Source organism: Alternaria ventricosa (genome assembly GCF_023758065.1).
Source record: "Alternaria ventricosa strain BMP 2768 chromosome Unknown scaffold_6, whole genome shotgun sequence".
Taxonomy (NCBI): domain Eukaryota; kingdom Fungi; phylum Ascomycota; class Dothideomycetes; order Pleosporales; family Pleosporaceae; genus Alternaria; species Alternaria ventricosa.
This window is the reverse complement of record NW_026055686.1, coordinates 661,994-687,013: the sequence shown is the minus strand read 5'-3', so window position 1 is coordinate 687,013 and position 25,020 is coordinate 661,994. Positions and strand designations below refer to the sequence as shown.

Below are 25,020 nucleotides of genomic sequence, written 5' to 3'. Positions count from 1 at the left end.
TGTAGGCGCAACTCTGCTGTCAGGGTTCGCGCACACAACAACAGCACCGTCCCGAGGTCATCATGGCCGCCATACACGTCCTCGATGACTATTATCTTGCCATCACCTTCCTCGTCACTGTTGCATACCAGCTGATCGGCTTTGCGATCGCCTTTTCGTTCAAGTTCGACAAACTTACTGACTTTGCCGGCGGCACCAACTTCATCCTTCTTGCGATCATCACCCTCTCGTGCAGCGAGAACCGAGGCGATGCGCGCAACATTGTGGTATCGCTATTTATCATGCTATGGGCGGCAAGACTGAGCGGCTTTCTTCTTTTCAGGATTCTCAAGACTGGCAAAGATGATCGTTTCGACGATAAGAGGGACAAGTTCTGGTCGTTCCTCGGATTCTGGGTGTTGTGAGTAGCTACAGACGTAAGCTGGGTGTCATTACTGATGGGTTGCAGTCAAATGTTCTGGGTCTGGACTGTATCCATGCCGGTCACTATTTTGAACTCGCCAAAGGTTACTCGATTCAATCAGCCAGACTTTGGAACAGGTTGTGATATCGCTGGCATCATCCTGTGGTCAATCGGTTTCATCATGGAAAGTGTTTCCGACGTCCAAAAGTACAGGTTCCGTACTGCTCACGGTAGCGACGGCGCCGTCTGCAACGTCGGGTTCTTTGCCTGGACGCGCCACCCGAATTACTTCGGCGAGATGCTCATCCAATTCGGTAGGTGCTGCTCTTCAAGTTTCTTTGGACCGAAACTGATTATGACAGGTATCTTTACGATCGCTGTATCCCCGGCTGCAAACAACTACGTCTCGGGCGGTGCATATGACGCTCTGTACGCGTCTATTCTCGGTCCATTCTTCCTGACTCTGCTACTCATGTTCGTATCCGGCCTTACGCTGCAGGAACGACCTGGCGCAAAGAAGAGATACGAGAAAGGCAACCGATGGCCCGAGTACGAGCAATACCTCCACCGAACGAGCATTCTCATCCCTTTCCCGCCACAGCTATACGCCAAGCTGCCCGTCATTCTAAAGAGAACCATCTTCCTCGAGTTCCCAATCTATGTCTTTGATCCGGCCAAGCATGCAGACCAAGACAAAGTGCAAGCTAGAAACGCGGAGGAAGGTCAAACCAGGCCGAGTGATGAGCAAGGCCTTAGATCTTGAAGTATCAGATGTTCGATATGATGATACCCCTTGCCGATTCTCAACATTTGTATAAACAACGTTGTTAGAGCGCTTCGTACCGCATAATCGTAATTCAATACTCTCCCAAAAGGCACACCTAAATTAAAACCAGCATTCGATTGTATGCAGTCGTCATGGGGCCATCAAAACTTTACATGCAGACAAGCCAAAGGGCGATTTCTGTGTGTTCTATGCTAGATCTGTGTACCGACGTAGTCTGATGAACCACATGTCGCCCGCCCCTGCGTTAGGGGTGGCGAGAGCTCCAAGACTACAGATCCCAGCAATCCTCGTGCAGCGCATCTCTCGCCAAAGCTTCCACCGACCTCCGAGCAAGCCGTGTCCATGTCGGCGATGACATGTGAGAATGCAATCTCCAAGTCGAGCAGTGGGATACAGCCCGCTTAGTCAGTCGCTGGGCGAATCAATCCACCCGGCCTTATCGCGCGAACATTGAAGATCACCTCACGCCATCGCATAAACCACACCCACGGGACGGTGAGAAGAGTCAAAACCATCGAAATTTGTACCTCATGCTCGCATCTTTCCTTGGCTCGACGTCTTAGTTGGACGACTAGCAGCCATGAGCCTGTTGGCGCCTGTTTTCAACTCGGAAACTACTTCCATCCCGCGTCGCCAATCGATTAGAGCACCTGGAGATGCGATTGCGTCATTGCGTCACTCTGAGATGGCCTGCTTGTAGGACTGGAGGAGCAAATATAAGAGCCTGAAAACGCGCTTCGCCCTGCCGTTCGACCACCCTAGCATATCCTACATCCTTGACACCAATTCTTTGTCATCTCAACAAGACAACATTTGTTTTCACAATCATTGCGCAAGCTAAACCATCAGAATGACTACTACCCCAATTCACTCAACTGGCCGTGGAGGTATGCCATGCATGATACTTCAACAAGCAACAACAGGAAAAGCTGATCGCTGACGTAGGCGCCGGCAACATTGGCCCCGACACCAACGTCTACACTGATGGAGGCATGGTTCGCGAGGGCGTTCAAGGCGAATCTCTCGATGGAGATTTCTCCACTGGCCGTGGGGGAGCTGGCAATATCGGAAAGTCACCTCGCGTTGGGCCGCAGTCTGACGAAGGTCGTCGCTCAGTAGACATGGTTCCCGAGATCAACCAGCGCAACGCGCAAGACGAGTTCCACACCGGCGTACGTCATATTATACGAGTAACATCAAACTCGACTGACATTACTGTAGCGAGGTGGAGCCGGAAACGTCTACAAGGAGAAGCACGGCGGGCACAGCCAATCTCCCGATCGCAAGGGACTGGGCGACAAGGTCAAGGAAGTACTTCATTTGGATAAGAAGAAGGAACATGAGCCTTCTCCTTTGGCGCAGAACACGACTACAAACTAGATATGATACCCAAGTCAAGCGACTTTCCTGGAGGACTGGTAGTGGTATGAGCGTTGGACATCGATGATACCTCAGGCTATCGTCTCTCAATATGAGACAGCCTTGTTTTCTGTTTGGTAATTAATAGACACAGACACTCTTTCAACCATGTCCTTGAGTTTTGTATGACCTACCTGGATTGATGTCTGCATTGTGCCTGACAATGGTGGGATGCACACTAGCGCGGACCACGTGGGGTAGTCGCGATCGCAAGTCGCGTCATTGGGCTCCAGAAAATCCACCAAACTTCACCCTTCGACACCTGGGCAACACCTTTGCGCAACATCACAATGAGTTCCAGCGAACATGATGCCGAGGCCCTCGTGCACTCCGATGACCCAAGTCACCCCGCGAACCACATCTGCACGCTCTGCGCAAAGTTTTATAGCTTGGGCTGGGTACGATGATCTCCAGGCGTCAAGGGGACGCGAATGAAGACACGATCGAGTGATGGCTAACACGGAGATTCCGCCAGGTGACAGGCACTGGCGGAGGAACGAGCATACGCCATGAAGACAAGATATACATTGCGCCCAGCGGCGTACAGAAAGAGCTCATGAAGCCTACCGATATGTTTGTTATGGACTTCAACAGCAAGGAGTACTTGAGGAGACCACAGGTATATCGCGCGAGATTGGGCTATGGAAAGGATGCTAAGATAAACCCAGGTTCTCAAACCCTCCGCGTGCACGCCTCTCTTCCTCGCAGCCTTCGAACGCGGCGCCGGCTGCTGCATCCACACACACTCACAATGGGCCGTCCTCGTGACCCTCCTGGTCGAACGCGATTTCGGAAAAGACGCGTGCTTTGAGATCGAAGAGATCGAACAGATCAAGGGCATACCGAAAGGGAGGGGGAAGCAGGGTAACCTAGGTTACTATGACCGGCTGCGTATACCCATCATCGAAAACACTGCCCACGAAGAAGATCTGAGAGAGAGCTTGGAAGAGGCGATGGAGAAATACCCCGATTCGTACGCGATTCTTGTGAAGAGACATGGCATTTACGTGTGGGGTGATAACGTACACAAGGCGAAGACGCAGTGCGAGAGTATCGATTATATTCTGCAGCTGGCGGTGGAGATGAAAAAGCTAGGGCTACCGTGGACGAAGTGAAGAGAAAGCAAAACTCAGGCGTAATGCGTTGCGTACACGAGTGGGATAAAATGTGCAGCCAAGAGAAGAGTGTGTGTATTGGAGGGAGAGTTCTTTGAGCTAGTCTTGAGCCGCCATATCCTCCCCAATCGTTTCGCTCTCGATTTTCTTCATCACCCAAACGTGTACAGTGATCTCTTGGTTGTTTCCGCATGAAGCCATCGAGTTCTGCCCCCAAAATCTGTACCGAGTCGCCCCTACTCACGGAACGCAACTTCGACTCCCTCTCTATGAAACGGCGGCCAAGAAACTCGAGTATCAAAACTGCATTTCCCCTGAATCCCATTCGCATGACAAGAACATGCAATCACGATTTTGTGTAAATTGGGAAATGTTGACAGTAGACCAGGAATTACCAGTCGTATGATCCATCGCAGATCCTGTTCCATAGGATCGTAGTAGTTTAGAAACTCATCCTTAAGATTTTGGGAGTATTGACAAGAGGCTTGAGACCTGTCAGCCTCCATGAGTTCTTTTTGAAACGTCAGAAGAGCGCCAATGGTCCTCACGGAAATGGATCGTATCATCGCGAAGTGGGGATTTTGGATGCGATCTCGAAAACGCTTGAAGGCTTTGTAATCGTGGAAAGCAAAAGTATTGTCGTGGTAGAAGACCAGAGCAGCCTCGGAGTAGATTTGTCGGCAGGTGCGAGGGAGGCTAAGCTGCCCTAGATTGCTTTTGAAGAGACCTGTCGATGTAGAGCCGTATTTGCGATATCTCAATCGTTTGAGGTTGGGATACACGGTTATACCGCCAAGTGCGTAGTGCCATATCTTTGTGCGGAGTTCGGCTGGTAGTCGCAGGAGAGGAGAGTTCATACTGTTGTCTTGGGCACTGGATACTGTTAGAGAGACATGAGGATCGCTAAAGTCTTTACTTACATCGTCACAAGATGGTCTGGCGTTTGTGAAAGATCCAATAAACCATCCTCTTCTGGCTCTTCGACTGGCATCTTATTACTTGAGGCGCTTGCTTGATCACACTTCTTGTGGGTTTGAGAAACCATGTGTAGTCTTGCGCCTGTGGTACTTATCGTTCGATTGGAGTTACTTTAGTTGGGTTGATGACCGAACGGCTCGGTGTATGTTCAGGGAATTGTTTCAGGCAGTGGAGAAAGTGTGGTGGGAAAGAATTCAATCTCTGAATAAGAGTTGAAGCGACTAGGGGCGTGAACGAGCACACATAGTGTCAAGTGCGGCGACTATTCACTCCGATGCATTGACACATGCTTCTGCAGCTATGGCTGCCTTACTGCACGATGAACGGTCCACTCCACTCGAGACATCAGCTGACGTACTCAAGAAGCCCCCCTTGGTACTTCAGCTCGGCCCCTTTTGACTTGACCTCGATATATCTATTCTGTGTCTCTACTTGGAACTGCCACCACCATGGACAAGTCTACGCTCCCAGCGGAGGCCACTCAATCCGTCCCTGAAGCGCGTTATAACATGCGCAAGCGTCCCGCCAAACCGACCACGAAATCTTTCAAGCGCGTCTATCGTACTCGCGGCGGTCTCGTCTCCTTGCGGAAAACACCTAAAGACCTCGTCCCCATGTGAGCCCTTCAGAAGCAGAAGAGTTGCATATATCTAATAGTATCCAAAGCGTCAAGTTCAACACGCAACAGTCTCCCCTTCTCCGCCTTCCCGCCGAACTTCGAAACAATATCTTCAGGTATGCTTTGGGAGGCGGCCGGTTCATACACCGCTGGTAAGAGATATCGCTATACGAATTGATGTGAGAAATGCACTGACTTTGTACACTCATGTCTAGGAACGGGGTAACCCGCGAATGGCGCCACCTCAACAGCGAGAACGACGTCTTCCGTTCAACACCTGCCAACATCGCCCTACCGCGCGTCTGTCGTCAAATTTACTCCGAAACAGCTATTCTAGTATACTCCGAGAACTTATTTTCCTTCAATAACGTCTTTGAACTCGATCGCTTTGTTGCTTCACGCAAACATGCTCAGCTCGAAGCCATGACGATGATTATGGTTGATATAAGTTGGGGTGCGTTTAAGAGTGGAAGAGAAGCTCTGGAGATGGTACTTAAAAGCCTGGGCAGATGCAAGGGGTTGAAGAAACTGTATATGGGAGAGCTTAGGGGTCTATGGAGCACCAAGAAGGAGTTTGCTCGTGTGAAAGAAGCGGAAGCTGCAGTTGCAAAAGGCCAGGCAGGTGATATCGAGGTTATATTTGTGTCGCCATACACATTGGAACCTCTGCCGTGGTCATAGCACTGGTTAGGGAGACAGGTCAATCGCTTTGGTTGCGTTCGGTGAGGTGCGCTTGCCTCGCACATTTCAATAGACTATGATGTCAGGTCATTTCATGCGATCGTACATTGCTTGTAAATGTCATAAGCCCGTGCACACCTAGTCCAGCTCCTTCATTTACCTATTAATCTGCCAGTCTTCTGCCTTCTACCTTCATCGAGAACACCTTACCATACCTTGGTCGGCAATCAATATATCCAATAGACTCAACCAACCAAATCAAACCAACGGAGTTTTCATGGAGTTTTCAGGAGAACTTCAGGACATAAACCGCCTGAGTACTTCGCATGCTGAGCGCATACGTCGGTGAGTTCAAGATTTCGCACATCCGCTACAACTCACTTACAGTCTGACAGAACCCAAGAGAACCAGGCAAACTCTCCTCTCCTCCGTCTTCCACCTGAGCTTCGTAACATCATCTACGAGTATGTGTTACGTATGAATCATCCGATAGAGATGATAAGAACAGCGATGAGGGACCGAGCCGGCCCCAAGCGACATCTTCTCGCCCTCCTTGGAAGCTGCTCGCAGATCAACACAGAGACCGCTATGCTGCCTTACACTCTCAACGTCTTTGCTATGACGGGTTGGATAGCATGTTCTAATACATGGAAGCTACTTCATCATACCGGCCAGAAGCAACTACAGGCCATCAAGAGGATGCAACTTAGGACATTTGTGGGGAGTATGGTCATGGGGCTAGAGGACGAGCTCGCCTCTTTAAGGGGCTTGGAGATAATTGAGATACGGGACAGCCGTGGTCGGTTGAACGAGAATCTGATCCGGCGCATAAATATGCGTATGCCGGGCATTGTTATTTCTAAGAGTGAGGCGTTTCCTTAGAAACCGCTGAGAGGTCTTCGGACGAAAAGACCCTCACGCTCGAACGCGAAAGGCAGAGAAGAGGGCCTCGGGAGGTAGGGGAAATTGCATTGGGAAGTTAGACATCGAGTATTTGTGCTACCTAGGTACCGTGGACCCGTAATGCCTGGAGAACCAGGGCCGAGTAACGATGTAGTCAAGAGACACATAACTTGATATATGGCTCGTTGAATCGAATGAGATTCAAATAGAATTTCGAATATGCGATAGATATGAGGATGAATCTGTACTACATCATGGTGCAAATGACTTTCGCGACAACCCTTGTTAGTTGCGCATTACGTCATCAATCCTGGCATCCCTACGCTAACCAAAGTCAATATCCCTGAGCGGATGGCGCCCAAGCATCTGACATCCATCTACGAAGCCAGAGAACATGCCTCGCCGGTCGCAAAGGTGTATCTTTTTTGCGTTACTATGATGCACACTGTTCGAAAGGTATGAGTCGAAGCTTCGTAGCTTTACACCTGGGCAGGAAGACCGGTTCGACGTTACCACCCGTGGACGCCTGCTACTGACTCACCATTCTTGCGCCTCTGTGTCATCTCAACAGATTATGTTGGTTCAACCTGTAATATTACCCCGTGAGTCTTGTTGGTCGTTTGATGGTCGGATGCAGTCCTGCAGGTGAGTCACCACTGCTGCATTTCTGGTACTCCAAGCCAGCGCGAACCGCTAGTGAGTATCTCGAGTGTAACCATCCACGGAATTCCAAAAGATAAAGAGTCATCTACAACTTTATAAGACCCCTTAAACCGCACTGCTACTTTCAGCACTCATGCCCTTTATGCTATCTGCATCCTCCGATATGTCGACAAGCAACTCTGCCCACTCCGGTGGATATCCTTCGATGGCTGCGGCTGAGTCGGCGAATACCTACTCCACTCAGTTACAGTCTCCGTTATACCGTCTACCTCGAGAACTCCGCGACGAAGTCTACGAATACTATGCAGATGGCAGGCGATCATACAAGTACAACAAGGAAACGAATCAGTTGCGCTATCAAGATGCAGCTGCGCGTGCAGAAAACCTCGGTCTAGTAGCGACTTGTAAGATCGCCGCCGAAGAGATGAAACAAGTCGCTTTCCAAAAAGCCGACTTTAGTACACGATGTTCTGCGTACGACATTTCGGAATTCATGGGGTTGCGTTCAAGAGTTGCTCGACTTCATATTTGTAAGTCTTGGATCGTGCTGCTATTAAAAGGCTGCGCTGATTAGACTTCGCTGTTTAGTGACGACTCTTGTTCAAACACAGCGACAACGTATGTTGGCCTGTGTGACCGAATTGCTACAAGCTTCCGACTTCATCGACATCGAAGCGCGTTATCCAAACATGGGACTATATTTCGGTGATTTGATACCGCGAGCCATTGCTGAGCAACGCGATAAGTTCGGAGTTTGGATGGGGTCGATACGCGTGAATCACGTCGCCCATCAAGCATGTATCGACGCGCTACTGTTCGCCCTACATCGTGCTCATTCTCGTAGCACGGAAAGGTTCGCACAGCTCACAAGCAGAGTTTTCGGCAAAGGAAGGTGTCCTGTTGGGTTATATGGGGATCAAAACAACATTTTCAACAAAGGCTCGTTGGTATACCTGCTTTCGTGGAGGCCAGACCCATGGTTAATACCCCAAGACGAAGATCTGTCGCGTATGGAAACTCTTCTCTGCAAGCAAAGCGACCCTAGGCCACCTCGTGCTATCGACTCTCAGCTCTGTCACCGTTCTATGGAAAATTTCAGGTGCTATTTCTCTGCTGCAGCTGTAGCCATCGACTACTGTACGTAGCCGTTTATTTCTTCTTGCTACAGTCCAACTGCGCACCAATGCTCTCACCAGGCAGTTTGAGTCGATTACAGCATTCGGATCGCATCTGAACACAGCCATGAGACCTTTTGCTAATATAACTCGTAGTACATAGCCTATCACCAAAGCAATGGCTCAACCTCCGCAAGATCATCCTATATGAGGATCGTAAGTCTCTGCTTCGTCCCGCGTGTCATGCACGTGGACTCATAGGCTTCTGTAAGAGCAATCCGGCTTTACGCATCGAACACAACATCGGACTATTGAGCAACCTGCTCCCGGATTCAACAGAGCTGAGAAATACCGACCGATTTATACTTGGATCCACTTGCCTGGGAGTAACCGTTCCATGGATAGAGGAGGCTCTTGCGTTGGCTGCCAGTGGTATAACTACCAATGCCTACCGGCTCATAATCGACGGCAGTACAACAGAGGCAGTCCAGGCTTTCAAACTCTTAAAGCATGCCGCGGCAATGCAAGAAGCCATGCTCACCCAAGTAGAGCGTAACAATGTGCAACCTACATCATGGGTCCGTTCGGGTTACGCCGAAGTCATCTCACTACCATGGCACTTACCCGCAGGTTTTCCGGACGTAATCCGCGCAATCATGACTGGCACGTCGAATATACAGTTTACAGGCCCCGTAGGCGACCTGTGGGACTCAGATCTCATGTTTCTTGAGAGTCAAGACTGGACCATCGCAGATTGGCGGAACGAATGGAAAGAAAAGATTGTACTGTGCGGACCGGAGACTACCTTCTATAAGGATATAGAGATGTGGTACGAGCTGTAGTCGTACGAGCTGGACAAGAGCCCTACCCAATATCGAGGTTTACAACACCGAACGTGCCCGCAGACGACGAATTTTCGCTGTCTATCATAGGCCTTTTTTTCACTCGCATACATAATCCACAAATCGGAAGCATACGTTAGCTCTTCTTGCGCCGCTGAAATTGATCAGCGTTTTAGACTCCGTTTACAGCCTCGCCACCTCCCTTCCCTCCAGCAGCCCCTCTATAGTCTCCCTCCACACCTCCGCTGCCTCAGCACTAATAGCATTGAGATCATAACTAACGCCGAACCCCACAATGCCCTCCGCACTAGTCGAGCTGCCCACCAAAAACTCATCCTCCCTCGCTCGAACCCCAATCTTCACATCGCGGAAGTCCGCAGCGAAGTCCTTGTCCCCAAGATTCTGAACGTCGTACGTCCCACGCTTGAAGAACGCAGCTAGAGGTCCGATGGAAGAAACGCCGCATGTAGCACCAAAACCGGCTGTGCTAGGTGCTAGAGAGCCTTGTGGATTTTGGAAAGAAGATGAGCGACGCGAGGGTGGGAGTTTTGCTTCGACGCGTTCGATTTGCGCGACGTAGCCTGTTGCGAGGAGGCGGCCTGGTGAGCCTTTATCTAGTATACCTGCTGTACCCGTCTTTCCTTTTCCTTTGAGACGTTTCTGGTAGACTCGTAACTCGCGGTTCGCGTGCTTTGCTACTAGTTTGAAGCGTCCTTCTACGGGTAGGTCGGAGGATAGGAAGGGCATTACTATACCCTCGCTAAAGGCGAGCATGCATGAGTCGGGCGGTGGCGGGTTCACGAAAAAAGCGCGGGGGTTTAGCGGGAAGGAGGCTGTGAATGGCGGGTGGTTGGTTGCTGGAGATCGCATTTCGTGAATGGCCATCATCGCTAGGCCGGCAAGGGCGAAACAGCCAGCTCCTATACTAACGTTTGCGGAGCGGCATAAGGATATCAGACGTGCTGAGGCGGCTGGCGAAAGGGATGCGGATACATGACCGCATGACATTGGTGGACGGGTCGAAGGGCTGTAGTCGAAGATCTTGTCGAACTTGGGCTCGAGTGGTACTGGCTCCTCTAACCTCTTCTCTCTCCGCAGCGGATTCGTAAAGGTGGGTGGTAGTCCTCCTTTCTTCACGTGCCGCAACACTCTGATGAGCGCCCAGAACCAGCGCTGTCTCGCTTTGTTGCCTGCAATCGGTGGGTATAGGTCTTCCTGGGCGGCTGGCAGGACTGTTTTGATCTTTTTCGGCATGCGAAGGGACTCGATGTCTGCTAGGATATCCTGGGATGGCTGGTTGAAGATGCGAATGAAATGGCTGAACCAGCTGTACGCGGAGAGACCATCGGATATTTGATGCGCAATCACGATGAGGAAGCGTAGCTCGTATGTTCCGTCTGAAAGTTGTCGCAAAGGCAGAACGTGCAGTTTCGATAGACATTTCGTGGGCTCAATGATGCGGGTTACGTTGTAGGCGTGGTGATACAACTCTTTTTCGTCGACTCTCTCATACGCTTCTTCGATCCAAACGATACTCTCCTCGACATCTTGAATGGCAGAATCTTGAGAACAGGGTACATCAACGGCAAAGCCACGTCTTCCTGTTGCTTTATCATCCATCACTCGAGACAGGAGTAGAGGGTGCTGAAGGCGAAGAGAAGTCCAGGCAAGCGCTATCTTGCGCCTCAGCTCTGATTTCGAGAGCTTGTGTTGGACTGCTAATGTGAAGAGGGACGTCATATCTGTTGCACAGTCAGTCGCGTTTCAGCCATGCTCGATATGACGAGGATACCTCTCTTTAGGCAATTGAGAGAAATGAGTATAACATATTCTAAAAATCCTACATACCTGCCCGGCCACCGTAATACGCGCCATCGGAGTCAAAAGAGGTCTCCACTAGCCCGAGAGGACGCTTGAACAGCTGGGTGCCATCTGCATCTTCTGACAGCTTCCACTCAGCATAGTTTGATGCGTATTTGTCCAACCAGTGGCTCTGCTCTTGCTTTTGTGGTGTCATGACACTTTTTTGGCGTGCAATTCCAGCAAGATGGGGGCATGCAAAGTCTTTCGCCACTTCTTGGGTGCGAGCAATTGGAGGCCCAAGCGTATGTCAACAATGAGAAGAGTGTATCAAAAGGTTAATATATGTACAGATTGAAGAGCGATAGAGCTAGAATGCGGAGTCGGAATGACCGTTAGATTGTGAGATGAGCGGGTCGGCCAGGTCCGCTCGAGTCATGGATGTTAGTCGCTAAGATCGTCATTGCCACGACGATCAGTTAATAGTACCTCACACTCTGGCGCATATGCTGTTGTACATTGACATACTGCAACACATTAATACTGTTTATTCTCGAGGGAGCATCCAGTATAATAAACCTGGAAATGAGGAAGCTCCTTTCTATGGCGCCGTGTATGTTCCTTCACGGACTGGGTATCGCCAACGCAACAATTTGATCAACCACCCCTTCCCACCACAGTCTTCTAGACTACATCCTCCATCTCGTCCTCGCCCTCTGAGTCGCCATCACCCGGACCCTCTGGCGCAGCTGCCTCTGCTTGCTTACTAGTATCGCGTTGGTTGTCGAAGACCGCCTGCCGCTTCCAGTTGCTCGCAAAGGGCCCAGACTTGACAAGCAGCGCAATGTCGCCAAGCACCTCCTTGAGATACTGCTCTGGTTGTTTTGTGCGCTGTTTGATAGCCTTCATCGGCCAGTACTGGTATTCGTCGAACAGCTGGTGCAGTACATCGATGAGGTCGGAACGAGCCATACGGGCCGCCTTGTTCTGCTGTGACTTGGCCTTGGTCGTGGGCTTGATGAAGTTCTTGAAGCGGTTGTTGAGGGTGATGGAGTTGTTGACGTCAGAGACTTCGGTGTCTTTCGTGATGATGGTGGTGGTGTAGGAGCCTTGAATGGCTTGCTTGATGCGCGCGGCGCTGAAGTCCTTGAACTCTTTGGTCTCGAGAGGGTTCGCGTTGTACTGCCGTGTCGCGTGGCCGACGAGGGCAGTCTGTTTGGGGATCGCCTTCTTGTACTTGCTCCGTTTTTGGACGCGCGCATTCGGATCTTGTACACCACCACCATAGCCTCCGTGGCCTCTCCCATAGCCGAAGCCTTGTCCCTTGAACCCTGGCAGATCCTTCTCTGTAAAGATGTATGTGTTACCCAGTTGCGCTTCGGAAGCGGCTGCAGGATCGAGTTGGAAGGCGGAGGGTAAGTTGGACTTTGCGCGCCAACGATCGTCGAGGAAGACGCGCATAGGCTTGTCCTTGTCGATGCCGCTCGTCGTCGCGAATGCGAGGACTTCGCCGATCTGTATCTGGTCGTTGTCGTTACCTTCGGCAATGTTTTCCCATTTAGACACTGCCTCGTAGAGCCAGTCTGGAATCCGCGTGAGCCAAACATCCTGTTGAGGATTGTCCTTGTTGATGCTCATCTCGCCGGTGTCCTCGTAGAAGTCATCGTCCATGAAGCCTATGTCGCCTTCCGCCTTGATGCCGGCTTCTGTCTTGATGCCGTTCATGGTAGCGAGTGTATGTGTGTTGTTGCCTGGGGTGAGTTGGTAGAGATGATGAAAGATCGACTGAACTGGGGCGCGCCCTTCCCCGACGCGCTTCCGCACTAGCGTGCCAAGCTCTTATCGATAATGCAGCTCTGGAGAGGTCGCGCTTGCCCCACGTCTGCTGCCTATCAACAACCAACAGGTACGACCGAATCTCGTTTGTAGCTACAGAGTGATTCCTTTGTCCTCGCCATTCATTTTCGTATATCTACTCGGGACGAGCCCTAAACGTCTTCTCAACCAACCCAGCTCATCCAAACCCCTCGCAATGGCTTCACAAGCTGTCACCTCGGCTTTACAGCAGATTGACGCGGCACCGGCCAGCGAAAAGCCCTCTCAGTACACCGCTCTCCTTCAGCAGATCATAGAATCATCCACCAATGTCGCCGCCGATCTGAACGCATACGCACAAACTCTCCTCGATGACTCGCTCGGCATAGTCGTTCTGCGGCCACTCCTCGCTGCTTTCGTAGATGCTTTCCGCACAGTCAAGGACGCCGACGCCAGGATCGAAGTTGGAGAGAAGGTCATCACACTGTTACAGTCCAAGGGCGCGGGCCAGTATGAGGAGCAGGACACTCAGATCAAGCATGCTCTGGCGGATGCGTTCGAGCAGAACGAAGACTTCAGACGGTCAGCGCAGACGCTCGCAACCATAAACCTTGAGTCAACACAAAAGTCTGTCTCCGCGGATGACAAGGCGCAGGTCTGGATCCGGATAGTGCGGTGTTATCTGGAGGAAGACGATCCAACGAGCGCCTTCACACATCTGAACAAGATCAAGAACATCATCTTCAACGTACAAGACAAGGCTACCAAGGTCATGTTCCAATTGAGTCAAGCCCGCATTCTCGACTCGCAACGGTCCTTCCTCGATGCTGCCCAGGGATACTACACTTTGAGTAACGAGCCAGTTGTGGACGCTGAAGAGCGCGACAACTTTCTTGGGAAAGCAATCATCTGTGCAGTCCTCGCTCCTGCTGGTCCGCAACGAGGTAAGATGTTGGCCAAGCTGTACAAGGACGACCGAGCCAGTTCCGCCGACGACTACGCCATCCTCGAGAAGATCTTCCTGAACCGTCTCCTCACACCAGCCGAGATCAACGCCTTCTCTGCCAAGCTCGAACCTCACCATCTCGCCCGGGCCGCTGATGGCTTGACTGTGCTCGACAAGGCTATCTTGGAACACAACTTGCTCGGCGCATCGAAGCTCTACAACAACATCGGATTTGATCAGCTGGGTGAACTACTGGGCATCGACGCTGAGAAGGCCGAGGACTACGCAGCAAAGATGTTAGAGCAAGGCCGACTTGCCGGTTACATCGACCAGATCGACCGATACGTTTTCTTCGAGGGCGAGGCCAGTGGTGAGCGTAAGACAGGGCACGCAGAGCGCGTTGTCGGCAAAGAGCTACGGAAGTGGGATGCCAACGTCACAGGCCTGGCAGAGGAGGTGGAGAAGGTCACCTCGATGATCCAGAACCAATATCCCGACTTTTATGCAGCGCAGGTGGTGCACTAGTGTCATATCGATATTACCAGCAGCGATGATGAGTAGGCAAGCATAAACGGCGTCCGGGATCGCATATACCCAATGTACACTTAGGCATGAATACGAGCATGATATCGTACTCCCATTCCTGAGATATTGCATTCACGTAACAGCCCCGAGGCTGACATGCTCGTGTTGTCCGTACATATGATACATTCAAAGACGCATCCCGCCTCTAGACGCCACCACTATTGTACACTCTCTTTACCCTCTTGCCCCAACACAGCCTCATACTCCTCCAGACTCTTAACTTCCAAATCACTAATTTTCAAGACTGTGAAGTACTGTTTGCTCATGACATGCTTGACATGTCTCCGTCTCCTCTTGGTCTTCTCCTCTACCCTCAACGGCTCAGTCTCCACACCCACAACCCGCGTTCTGCATGTGAATAACCGTTCGTCCAGATAAAACACCTTCTTCCCACGATCCGCGTTTCCCTTCACGGGCTCTGGGGCTTTTAAAGTGTAGTCGCGCGATCCGATGTGTGTAGCGCGGTTCAGACGCAGAACATCGCCTGGTCGTACATGTGGCATCTGGAAGGGGAGGCGAAGCGTGTCCCCGCGGGTGAGAAGATATGGGCGGCCATGTAGATGTGCGGTTATGTAATGTGCGGGTTGCGATTGTAGGAGAGGAAGGAGCTTGCGGATGGAGGGTGTGAGGGTCTGCGAGAGGATGTCTGAGCGGGCGTTTGGTGAGGCTTTGACATCGTTTGTGGAAGCGGGGGCTGGGGCGTCTTTGGGGAGAGGCTGTGGTGTTTGAGCGCGCTCTTTGGCTTCGTCTGATATGCGGTGGCCGGATTGGATGAGCGGCTCGGGCGTATTCGATGTGTCGAGGTTGTGCGATACGGTTGTTATGCCTGCGCGGCGGACCGTTGGTTGTAGTATTGCTCTGGATTCGAAGAGCGCATGGCGTGCGGAGCGAGCGAAGAGAGCCATTACTGGGGTTTGTGGGATGCAATGGCTGGGGTGGCTGCTGGATTCAGTATCTTTGGTGTTGCGGGAGTCCGATGTTGAAGAATCCCGCATCGCGCTAGTGGGGGCTAGTGCCGAACTTTTTGGAGGCAAGGCGGCTGGTGGAAGAGACTCCACTCCACTACCACCACCCTTACAACATACAGAGGTAGTCGCTATGCCTCAGAACGAGTACATCGAGCGCTTTACGAAGCAGTACGTCTACATCGATCCTGCATCTCGCACCACGCATCGCCTACCTCGGCACCATTCCTGCGTCTCGCGATTTGCGCTTTGCGCCTCAAGAACACAAGACTAACTCTATCCCACAGGCACGGAAAGCGCTTCGATCATGACGAGCGCCAACGGAAGAAGATTGCCCGTGAAGGGCACAATGCCTCGAAGAAGGCGCAAAACTTCCGTGGTCTGAGGGCCAAGCTGTACGCTGAGAAGCGTCGCAAGGAGAAGATTCAGATGAAGCAGAAGATCCGCGCACACGAGGAGAGGAACGTCAAATCTAACGAGGCGCCCGAGCCAGCCACCGACGCCCTCCCCGCATATCTCCTAGACCGTAGCAACGAGAAGAACGCAAAGGCCCTATCCTCAGCAATCAAGCAGAAGCGTAACGAGAAGGCCGCTCGATTCTCCGTTCCCCTACCGAAGGTCAAGGGTATCTCCGAGGAAGAGATGTTCTCAGTCGTCAAGACAGGAAAGAAGACTAAGAAGAAGAGCTGGAAGCGAATGGTCAGTCATGAGTGTACGAAGTGCATGTGAGACAAATGCTGACTTTGTACCTCCACTAGATCACCAAGCCTACATTCGTCGGTCCAGGATTCACCCGTCGCCCCGTGAAGTACGAGCGCTTCATCCGACCCATGGGTCTTCGTTACAAGAAGGCCAACGTTACGCACCCTGAGCTGAACGTCACGGTCCAATTGCCGATTATTTCAGTAAAGAAGAACCCGCAGCAGCCTATGTATACCCAGCTCGGTGTCCTAACCAAGGGAACGGTAAGTCCTGGCTGTACGAAGTGCATGTGAGACATATACTGACTTCGTACCTTAGATCATCGAGGTAAACGTCTCAGAACTCGGTCTTGTGACCGCTGGAGGAAAGGTAGTTTGGGGTCGTTATGCACAAATCACCAACAATCCCGAAAACGACGGGTGCTTGAACGCCGTTCTGCTCGTCTAAGCTTCCTATTAAGAAGGACGAAACGCAAACAATGCATTTGATGGCGTTATGTGGGACAGCAATCGAATTCCAAGGCGTTGCGGCGATTACGAGACAACGGGATTTGCTAGGCAGGGAAAGAGGATTATCGGCCGATGATGCAACTGAGCATGTATATCTTGGAGGACTTTTAGCTAGCAAAAAAAAAAAAAGAATAATGATACCACATTGATCAAGCAAGCAGTCGTGTAATTCATGCTGGTGATGATTACGATGCTAGATTAAATACCCATCCATAACCGCCCAATCCGTGGTATCTTCCCAGTTCATCCATCTCTGCATAAAGAAAAACGCCAAAAGATTCTTCCCACCCAAGGTACCAAATAGCTGGTTCACATCTACAAAGCGACATTATACGATAACGTCACTCAAGTCCACATGTCTTCTCCTTCTAGCCACATCTCCTGCTAGGACCCTCCCATCGCTGTCCAACGCCTCATCACCCACCCAATCCACAACAATCTCATCGCGGATCTCGTCATCGAAACTACCCCTCCTCCCCGTCTTGTCCGCCCAGCCCGTGCGTTCAAGCTCGATGATTCCGCCGAACCTTCTTTCTCCATTCGCAATGAAAAGAGACTGGCCATCAGGCGTAAACGATACGCCACCGGCTGGACCAAAGAAATCGAACGTTTGTTTCGACTCCCACGTCTGCGCGTTGATGATGTTGATGAAGTCATCTGCTTCGGCGGCAACGAGAACACGCGGGCCGGAGCCGATGGGCGAGAAGTGGAGGGAACGCGGGACGCTAAGTTCGCTCTTCATGACTGCGAGCGGCTTCTCCCAGTAGCGCGCGTCCCAGACAACGATGGTGGAGTCCTGGGCGGCCGTTGCGACATGGATGCCGTCGTCGGCCCAGGCACAGGCAAATGCGTCGTCGGTGTGCGAATTTAGTGTTTCGAATGGTTGACCTGTTTCGGCGTTTGTGATGAGTGTTTCTTGGAAGTCGCCGACGACGACGCGCATGCGCCCATTTGGACTGGTGGCTGAGCAGTTGACGGCTGCGGGGTAGAGGAACGAGTGGATGAAGGTGTTGGTGCCGCAGTCGAGCACGCGAAGCCGGTGGTCGTTGGAACAGAGGACGGCTTGTGGGGTGTAGGTTCGCCGTGAGGGGAAGAGGTGCATGTGATTAACTATGCGTGATTTTGTGTCGGTCGCAAAGTCGGTGGTGCGGCCGAATGTGCAGGGCGAGCCGTGGGTTGAGGAAAGGTTGGTGATGGCGTACTCGCCTTCGAAAGCACCGGCAATGAGTACGTCGCCGTGGGAAGCGATAGTGGTGATCGATGCATCGGGAGCCAGGTGTTTGCTCAGGTCAACGACGGCGTCTTCGGATGTACCTTCTGCGTCTGTGTGGAGTACTTGGTGACCTTTTGCATAGTAGACATCATTGCGAGATGTGGCCGTCAGAACATTCCGCAGCTGGAAGTGAGGTACAAAGGCACGGGGGCTGGTGTTGATCCTTCGGAACTGGAAGAAGCTGTCTGTGTTGGGTGTTGAATGGACGTGCTGTGATAAGTTAGTCAGGGAAGCTCATCAGACATAAAGAAGCTCGTTTCTCCTCCAGCTATACCGCACCCTGGAAGGATCTCCATATTCTCCACAAACAGATGATGGAACGTATACTCCCAGGTGTGGTATAGTTGAAGTAAGAACACACTTCTTCCTACTATGCTTACCTTGCGAACCTGCTTCACACTATGAGGCACCCGCTGACGCTCATGTTGCGACCTTGCTCTCCGTACCGAAGCCCTAGTAGTCTTCCGGGCGGTCCAATCAATTCCCTGGTAATCATACTCATCACCCTTGAGATCTTCTCGGGTAATGAAATCCGGGAGTTGGATGAGATCCAGACCAGGCACAACACCGGGCTTCCACTGCCCGTAGAAGCGGTGGAAGTAGGACGTAATGGGGCAAAAGGCCGCCCGGTCTTGTATACTCAGGTGCGGTTCGTTGAGTGTTGGCGGTGGCTCAAGTAATAGGTCAGTACCGTATGGCAGGTTGCCTGCTATGGCGACCGGCGCGATGAAGTGTGTAGTGGATGTGTGGTGCTGAGGTATGCTGGAGCCTGCAAACATGTCGAAGGCGTTGTATGTGACATAGGATGGGTGGACTGGCCCGAAGCCAAACATGTCTTCTATTGTTCCTCCCTCATCCAGCGAGGGGTCCCCATCGTCGCTGTTTGCTCCTGCTTGATGCGACTCGGGCATGGCTTCCATGAAATGCTGATAGTCCTCTAGCGATATCCCCCCACCATCGTCATCGTCGTCGACGTCGCCCTCGTCGTCATCGGGCGGTCTGTTGTCGGAGAGGGTCGCTAGCGTCACAGCAGCAGCCAGTGCGTTGGGGGAGTGCGGCCAGTCTCCCGTGGCCGGGTGGGCGTGCGGCGGCGTTGTGGGATGTGTGGTGGAGTGTGGCGCGGGCCAGTTGTGCATGCTGGCCATCGACGCCCGCTATCCGCCTGATAGCCAGTGCAGCGGGGCCGCCGAGGCAGGTTCTTGGGGCAGTTGCGTCTGCGACGGAATGGTCGGCTGGTGTAGTTGTAGAGAGGCGTTGGGGCGCAAGGTATAGGAGGCGACTAGGGCGAGACAGGCAGAATGCAGCAGCAGTCAAGTCCCAGGGGCTGACTGGCTAGGCTCTTCGCTTCGCAGGCTGACTGGGTCGCGTTCGACGCTCGACCTGGCTATCCAGGCGCTGCATGCGACAGAGGTACGTCCAGGCTAATTGTGGGGTTGCTTCTGGCAAGTCACAGTCGGGTATTGGCTGCGGGAGAGTTGGGCTGGGCTGCAGGGCAGGGCAGGGTGACGGTCATGAATATGGCTATGCGCGTCGGGACGGCTTCTGAAGCTCCAATGCCGTCAGATATATATGCCACGCTCCACGTCGTCGAATATTCCCATCGAGCCCCCCTCCGCGGGCCCTCTAGTTTAGTCTGAACACGGGGGGATCGGACAGCCCACCCCCAAGCCTGACTAGCAGCTCCACCATCTCTCAGATCTCCAGACGTTAGATCTGTGTATTCACGCTGCTCGACTCCACGCTGTCACCAGGCGCTCAGGGTTAAGCGGCTGCGGCGTGTCCACGGACCGTGATACAACTCACATGGCACTGCCAACACGACAACCTTCTGGAGCCAAGGCCCGGCGACGAGAATGCAGTGCCCACCCACCATTACACACCCAGGTCCACATCTGCTCTTGTCAGGCCTCTTTTGGGTCACAGACAGCACACCAGCTTCGCTAAGCGCATCTTCTGGGTGACGTGCTGAGCGCCGGCCCACGGTTGCACGGCTATTTCGTGGAGCAAATCAGACGTCTGTTCCCACCGCGCCTCCCCAGACTGTGGCTCGAACGCCGTTTTTGTCTCCCCTTGCCGTTCTGCCTGTGGACAACGGTGCTGGCACTCCACGACAGCACGCCACAGATCGCTCCAGCGAAACTCGAACCACCCTGCGGGCGCGCTGGGCGCACACGGCGGATCTTGAGACTGCAAAACAGCACAGGAACACTGATGCGAGGTCATTCATCAATGTGGTATTTCAGCATCGGTATGCCGTGTCTCGCGAGAGCTGACGACATGCCGTAAGAATGTATTACTAGTGCGAGGTGCCTACGTGACCCCGACGGCAAAGTGCAAATTCTACCATTTCATAACCATGACAGAAATGGCCTGCTAAAACGAACACCCCAGGAATGCAGCAAATCATGTAGTACATATGCAGTCCGCTCCTACGCGACGCCTCATTGCGAAATCAATTATCATAGTACTGATCGTATCCCTGCTGTTGTTGCTGCGGTGGCCATCCGCCAGCCGATGTCGCCGCTGGTGTCTTGAGTCTTCGTTCTGTTGGTGCCCAACGTCAGTAACTGCATTATCGCGAGGAGTTGTGTTCCTTACCTGCTTCAAAGTCATGCCACCTGCGCATCGTGATCTTGCTGCTGTCGAACTCTCCCTCATACTCCAGTCCTGCCTTCTTCGTCTTTTCGCCCGCCGTCTTTCGAGTATCTCCCCAACTGAAGTCGTCAAACTTCCAGAAGGCATACGTCGGAAGCACAAAATTCCAAACAGGCAGTGACAGCAGATAGACGAACATCCAGGCGACGTAAGACCATCGATGAGCCGTTACGATGATGAGGACCGCGGGTAAACCAAGAATGAGCGCTAGCAGGATGAGGGGTATGACAGGAGCTTCCGTGTGGAGGATGGCGGCTTTGATAGCGATAGCGACTGGACATGGTCAGCAAAGCCAGAATTTCAAGACGGGGTACGGGGGCTTACTTAGGTAGAAGGTAAAGGCAATGGCGGCCGGGAGGACCAGGGTTCCGATCAACTCGATGAACACAACGAACTGCATGCTGAAGCAGAAGGTGCCACACAGATCTCGCACTAGCACAAGCTCCATCAGGTTGTGGACCGTACTATTAATCCATCGTCTGCGCTGTGACAGCAAGACTTTGAACTCGTCCGGTACAGTGGTTTTGCAAACGGCTTGCGGCACAAAAACCTGTTTCCGCTTGGGGAACGTCTTGAGCATAAGCGTCGACAGATAACGATCTTCACCTAGTAGTAGCAGGTTCTTCTTGTGCAACGTATCGACCACGTTCTCCGAATAGTGCTCGACGACGTCAGGGTTAGCCAGGATCGGGACCCAGTAGTTCTGACCACCCTTGGGAGCCTTGATGCGGTACATGCAGAAACAACCTGGCAAGCAAGTGACACCACCAAAGACCGACTCGAATGACTTTGCCAAGTGGTGGGAGATGAAGTATCTAATACGATTAGTGGCGCGATTGTCAGACACGGCAAATGCACTTACTCAAACACCTGGATCATGGAGACCCACGAATCCCGCTTATTGGCAATCTTTGTTTCGCCGCAGAGCCCCATGATATCTGGATCCTTTACCATGGCTGAGATCATGTGCGTCAAGCTGTCAGGGAAGACCTTTGTGTCGGCGTCCACCATGAGGACTATCTCATAGAAATCAGGCGATATGCCAGTAATCTTCCAGATACCGTTGAACATCTCAAACTCAAGCTCCGTCATACGCTCATCAAACATGACCTTTTGCAGGAACGACATGAGGATGATCTGACTATCTCGCTTTCCACGATTGCCAGGCTTGGACTTCTTGGCCTCATCAGGTGTACCACACTTTACCACTAGCATCACCGGAACACGTTGCTGCTTCTCGACGGGAATGCGCGTCGTCTCGCCATAGTCATAGAAACCCGAGTAGATCTTGGCCATGTTGTGTCGTTTCGAGCCACTGGCGACTGCGACGTACGAGTGCGCTTGAACCTCGTGGGGCAATACCGCGTGATCCCTCATCATACCAAGACAGACTTCTGGCGTTGTCAAGTCTTCACCGTGACCCTTGATCATACCGTCGCAAATGATGAGAATCAACTTGTGACTGTTGGGGTAGTCGGTGGTAGCAATGGAGTCGAGTGTAGTTCGCAGACCTTCGGGACCTTCAGAGTAGGCGGTGACAAGACAGATGGTATGAGCCAATGGGTATCCGAAAGGCTGCCACTCTGGAGGAGGCTGAGGCACGACTGCTTCGTGTGTGAAACCTGCGGGCCCGGAACCTTCGACGCTAGAGTAACGGTTGGTGTCGGTGTTACCAGAAAGGAGTAGGCTAGATCGAGATTCCTGTGCCGTAAATACCGCATTGTGTTTTCCATCCATGGGCATAGTGCCCTGGCTGGCGTTGAGTTGCTTATACATGCCACCGTTCGATCCGAGGACACGAGATGCTGTGCTCTGGCTAGTCATGGTCGTGGGCGGGGCACGGGTCTTTGCGTTCTTGTCAACCGAGTAGGGGCTGGTGAACCTCGAAGTTTGTGGCAAAAAGGTACTGCCACGCTTGTTGCTGCGGTCAGAGCCGGACGATGGGTCCATGAGCTTTGGCGGTGGGCGGTAGATGTCATCACTCCATTCCTCGATCTGCTGCTTTCGCTGCTTGGAGTCGGCGGGACCGATAGATGTCTTGGTAGCAGCAAACTTCTTGCTGATGAACCACTGGAAGATCAATGCGAGGACGAACTTGGCCATGACAACAGCCAGGATGAAGACGAGCGAGACGTAAAGGACAACCTTGGAAGCAATGCAGCCAATGCTCTCCGTGTCGATGGAGCCAACTTTGATAGTCTCGGTGAAGCAACGAGCTACCTGCTTCTCATAGCTGGACGAGTACGCACGGGTGACGTCCACACCGCGAACAGCGGGGTTCTGGCGGATTTCATCGAAGAGAGGTGGGATATTGACCTGGGTTCGGTTGAACCAGTCGAGCAAGTTCAGGTCCAGTACATCACCACCCCAGACCATCAGATTCCTGGAGCTGTTGCGGATGTCCTCCCAGGTGAAGTAAACATCACCGGCATTATGAAGGCTGTAGAAGCCCCTGCGAGCTTTGTCCGAGGTGTGGCAGAGGTAACCGTTGTACTCCAAGAAGGTGGTATTGGGCTTGGTCGATCCATCTTGGTTGAACAGGCGGCACGGGAAATACCAACCCAGGTCTCCGTTGCCGGTTGTCGGGATGCCAGAGTTCTCCTTTTCAGTGATGAGGCCCTTGCAGGCTCCGTTGACGTTCTGGAACAAGAAGCTGGCATCCTGACCGCCGTGTTTCTCGGGGAGATCGAACAGGACGTTTGCGTCTTCGGGGACGCCACGGGCTCTGGGGTGCTTGGACTGGGCGAGATCATAGGCTTTGCCGTGAATGATGAGGTATCCACCGCCGACTTCGTTCGTCCTGAGACGAGCGTTGCCGCCAGAGGGGCAGACGGTTTCCGTAAAACCGAATGTGAGGTATCCAACGAACGTGCAGATGAGCATGATGATGCTGACCAGTCCGACCTTCTCTCTCCAGGCTCGCTGCTGCGCCTTCTGTGGCTTTCCAAAGCACTTCAGGATAGCGTTCGGGCACCAGAAGGTGACGATGGCGCAGTAGACATTCCACAGACTAGGTGGGTGTAGCTTGTCCTGCTCCTTCTGGCGCTGCTTCTCGCGCGCCTTCATTGTCTCGCTCCGTGTCAACTTGCGTTGTATCCGCGGCTCTCCGTCGTCCATGGGAGCCTGCTTGTCGTTGTAGCCTCCGCCTGAGGCATTTCGCAGGTGTGGGGGCTTGACATCGGTACTGTCTGAGCTGACCGTTTCAGCTTCCAGGTGGTCTTCGAGGATGGGGTCGTTGCCGGTCGTCGAGGGGTGCACGTCCATGCGCTGGGCGTGTTTGCGGTAGTGATAGTTCGGGTGGCTTGGGTCGTTTCGCTGGCGCTCGGGGCGGATGAGGCTGCGCTTCCTTCCCAGTTCAGGCCCAGTGGAATTGGTTTGGCCTCGCATTATAGGATCGCGCTCCATGGGCACGGGGGTCCCGGGTGAAGGGAGCGCGCGGGCATAGGATTGGGTGCCGCTCTTGCTGTTGGAGCGGTCGTGCGATCGCGTGTTCTCCAGGTCGGACGTCCTTCTCCTGCGATGGTGCGAGTCGCGGTGTGCATGGCGCCGCTCGCCCCGTCGTGGCGGCGACGACTCTTCGGGTCGCTGCGGTAGCGACATTTGCGTGAGGATGCGAGCTCAGCTGTTGTTACACAGTGGGGCTGCTGCGCGGAACCCTTTTCGGCCCGGGAAGAATACGTATGGCGACTCTATGAGGTTGCTGATCGCATGAATGGGACGATGCGTGTCTGGGGTGGGCGAGGTCGTGGAAAGGCGGTGGGTCGTAATTTCCGTTTTCAACGAGTGATGGCTGGCTGCGGCAGGAGCGAGTGCGGTGCCGGAATAACCAATGTGTGCTGTGTATTGTAGTGAAAGACGGTCCTAACGAGCGACGAGGAAAACCGACGAGACCCCGGGCGATACAATAGGTGTTGCTAGAGCGATGGCTGATGGGGGCGAAGTTGGCCAGGGGGGTGCTATTTTGGGGCTTTCGTTCCGCCACTAGCACAAGGCCATCGCTAGAGCATACATAAACACGGGAACATTTTCTGACTTCGTGATGATCAACTGCGGCTGTCGAGGCACGTATTTTCCAGTGTCCTCCTCGGCGATACTCTGCGGTAGTACTCCATGATCTCTCCATCCTCATGCCTCTCCCCACAGATGTCGCTGTCACACCACAGAGCCCTCAGGCTGTACCTAGGGACGATGCTACATGAGCGGACCCCTGCATGCACCAAATCCTGCAGCCAAACGGTTACCGAT

At 52.8% G+C, this 25,020-nt stretch overlaps 11 protein-coding genes across 11 annotated transcripts; 6 read left to right on the top strand and 5 right to left on the bottom strand.

The window, feature by feature from the left end:
• Positions 1-62: 62 nt before the first annotated feature.
• J4E93_004311 (uncharacterized protein) lies at positions 63-1,166 on the top strand (the record flags this gene model as incomplete). Its single annotated transcript, XM_049342239.1, has 3 exons — positions 63-400; positions 449-717; positions 766-1,166. The coding sequence occupies 3 exons, from the start codon at positions 63-65 to the stop codon at positions 1,164-1,166; spliced, it is 1,008 nt and encodes a 335-aa protein (XP_049200391.1).
• An 874-nt stretch (positions 1,167-2,040) lies between these two features.
• Positions 2,041-2,570, top strand: J4E93_004310 (uncharacterized protein; the record flags this gene model as incomplete). Its single annotated transcript, XM_049342238.1, has 3 exons — positions 2,041-2,077; positions 2,136-2,362; positions 2,412-2,570. The coding sequence occupies 3 exons, from the start codon at positions 2,041-2,043 to the stop codon at positions 2,568-2,570; spliced, it is 423 nt and encodes a 140-aa protein (XP_049200390.1).
• Positions 2,571-2,899: 329 nt separating this feature from the next.
• MDE1 (Methylthioribulose-1-phosphate dehydratase) lies at positions 2,900-3,724 on the top strand (the record flags this gene model as incomplete). Its single annotated transcript, XM_049342237.1, has 3 exons — positions 2,900-3,007; positions 3,085-3,228; positions 3,278-3,724. 3 exons carry the CDS (start codon positions 2,900-2,902, stop codon positions 3,722-3,724), a joined length of 699 nt encoding a protein of 232 aa, XP_049200389.1.
• A 4,929-nt stretch (positions 3,725-8,653) lies between these two features.
• J4E93_004308 (uncharacterized protein) lies at positions 8,654-9,525 on the top strand (the record flags this gene model as incomplete). Its single annotated transcript, XM_049342236.1, has 3 exons — positions 8,654-8,705; positions 8,840-8,899; positions 8,945-9,525. The coding sequence occupies 3 exons, from the start codon at positions 8,654-8,656 to the stop codon at positions 9,523-9,525; spliced, it is 693 nt and encodes a 230-aa protein (XP_049200388.1).
• A 183-nt stretch (positions 9,526-9,708) lies between these two features.
• J4E93_004307 (uncharacterized protein) lies at positions 9,709-11,542 on the bottom strand (the record flags this gene model as incomplete). The annotated part of the gene is made up of 2 exons (XM_049342235.1): positions 9,709-11,267; positions 11,374-11,542. 2 exons carry the CDS (start codon positions 11,540-11,542, stop codon positions 9,709-9,711), a joined length of 1,728 nt encoding a protein of 575 aa, XP_049200387.1.
• A 467-nt stretch (positions 11,543-12,009) lies between these two features.
• On the bottom strand, positions 12,010-13,050 carry J4E93_004306 (uncharacterized protein; the record flags this gene model as incomplete). Its single annotated transcript, XM_049342234.1, has 1 exon — positions 12,010-13,050. One exon carries the CDS (start codon positions 13,048-13,050, stop codon positions 12,010-12,012), a length of 1,041 nt encoding a protein of 346 aa, XP_049200386.1.
• Positions 13,051-13,357: 307 nt separating this feature from the next.
• On the top strand, positions 13,358-14,611 carry J4E93_004305 (uncharacterized protein; the record flags this gene model as incomplete). Its single annotated transcript, XM_049342233.1, has 1 exon — positions 13,358-14,611. The coding sequence occupies one exon, from the start codon at positions 13,358-13,360 to the stop codon at positions 14,609-14,611; it is 1,254 nt and encodes a 417-aa protein (XP_049200385.1).
• Positions 14,612-14,829: 218 nt separating this feature from the next.
• On the bottom strand, positions 14,830-15,576 carry J4E93_004304 (uncharacterized protein; the record flags this gene model as incomplete). Its single annotated transcript, XM_049342232.1, has 1 exon — positions 14,830-15,576. One exon carries the CDS (start codon positions 15,574-15,576, stop codon positions 14,830-14,832), a length of 747 nt encoding a protein of 248 aa, XP_049200384.1.
• Positions 15,577-15,769: 193 nt separating this feature from the next.
• On the top strand, positions 15,770-16,785 carry NSA2 (Ribosome biogenesis protein; the record flags this gene model as incomplete). Its single annotated transcript, XM_049342231.1, has 4 exons — positions 15,770-15,807; positions 15,924-16,335; positions 16,395-16,601; positions 16,657-16,785. The coding sequence occupies 4 exons, from the start codon at positions 15,770-15,772 to the stop codon at positions 16,783-16,785; spliced, it is 786 nt and encodes a 261-aa protein (XP_049200383.1).
• A 390-nt stretch (positions 16,786-17,175) lies between these two features.
• On the bottom strand, positions 17,176-19,256 carry J4E93_004302 (uncharacterized protein; the record flags this gene model as incomplete). The annotated part of the gene is made up of 2 exons (XM_049342230.1): positions 17,176-18,330; positions 18,501-19,256. 2 exons carry the CDS (start codon positions 19,254-19,256, stop codon positions 17,176-17,178), a joined length of 1,911 nt encoding a protein of 636 aa, XP_049200382.1.
• A 1,316-nt stretch (positions 19,257-20,572) lies between these two features.
• Positions 20,573-24,375, bottom strand: J4E93_004301 (uncharacterized protein; the record flags this gene model as incomplete). The annotated part of the gene is made up of 4 exons (XM_049342229.1): positions 20,573-20,664; positions 20,719-21,048; positions 21,100-21,590; positions 21,638-24,375. The coding sequence occupies 4 exons, from the start codon at positions 24,373-24,375 to the stop codon at positions 20,573-20,575; spliced, it is 3,651 nt and encodes a 1,216-aa protein (XP_049200381.1).
• Between the last annotated feature and the right edge of the window lie 645 nt (positions 24,376-25,020).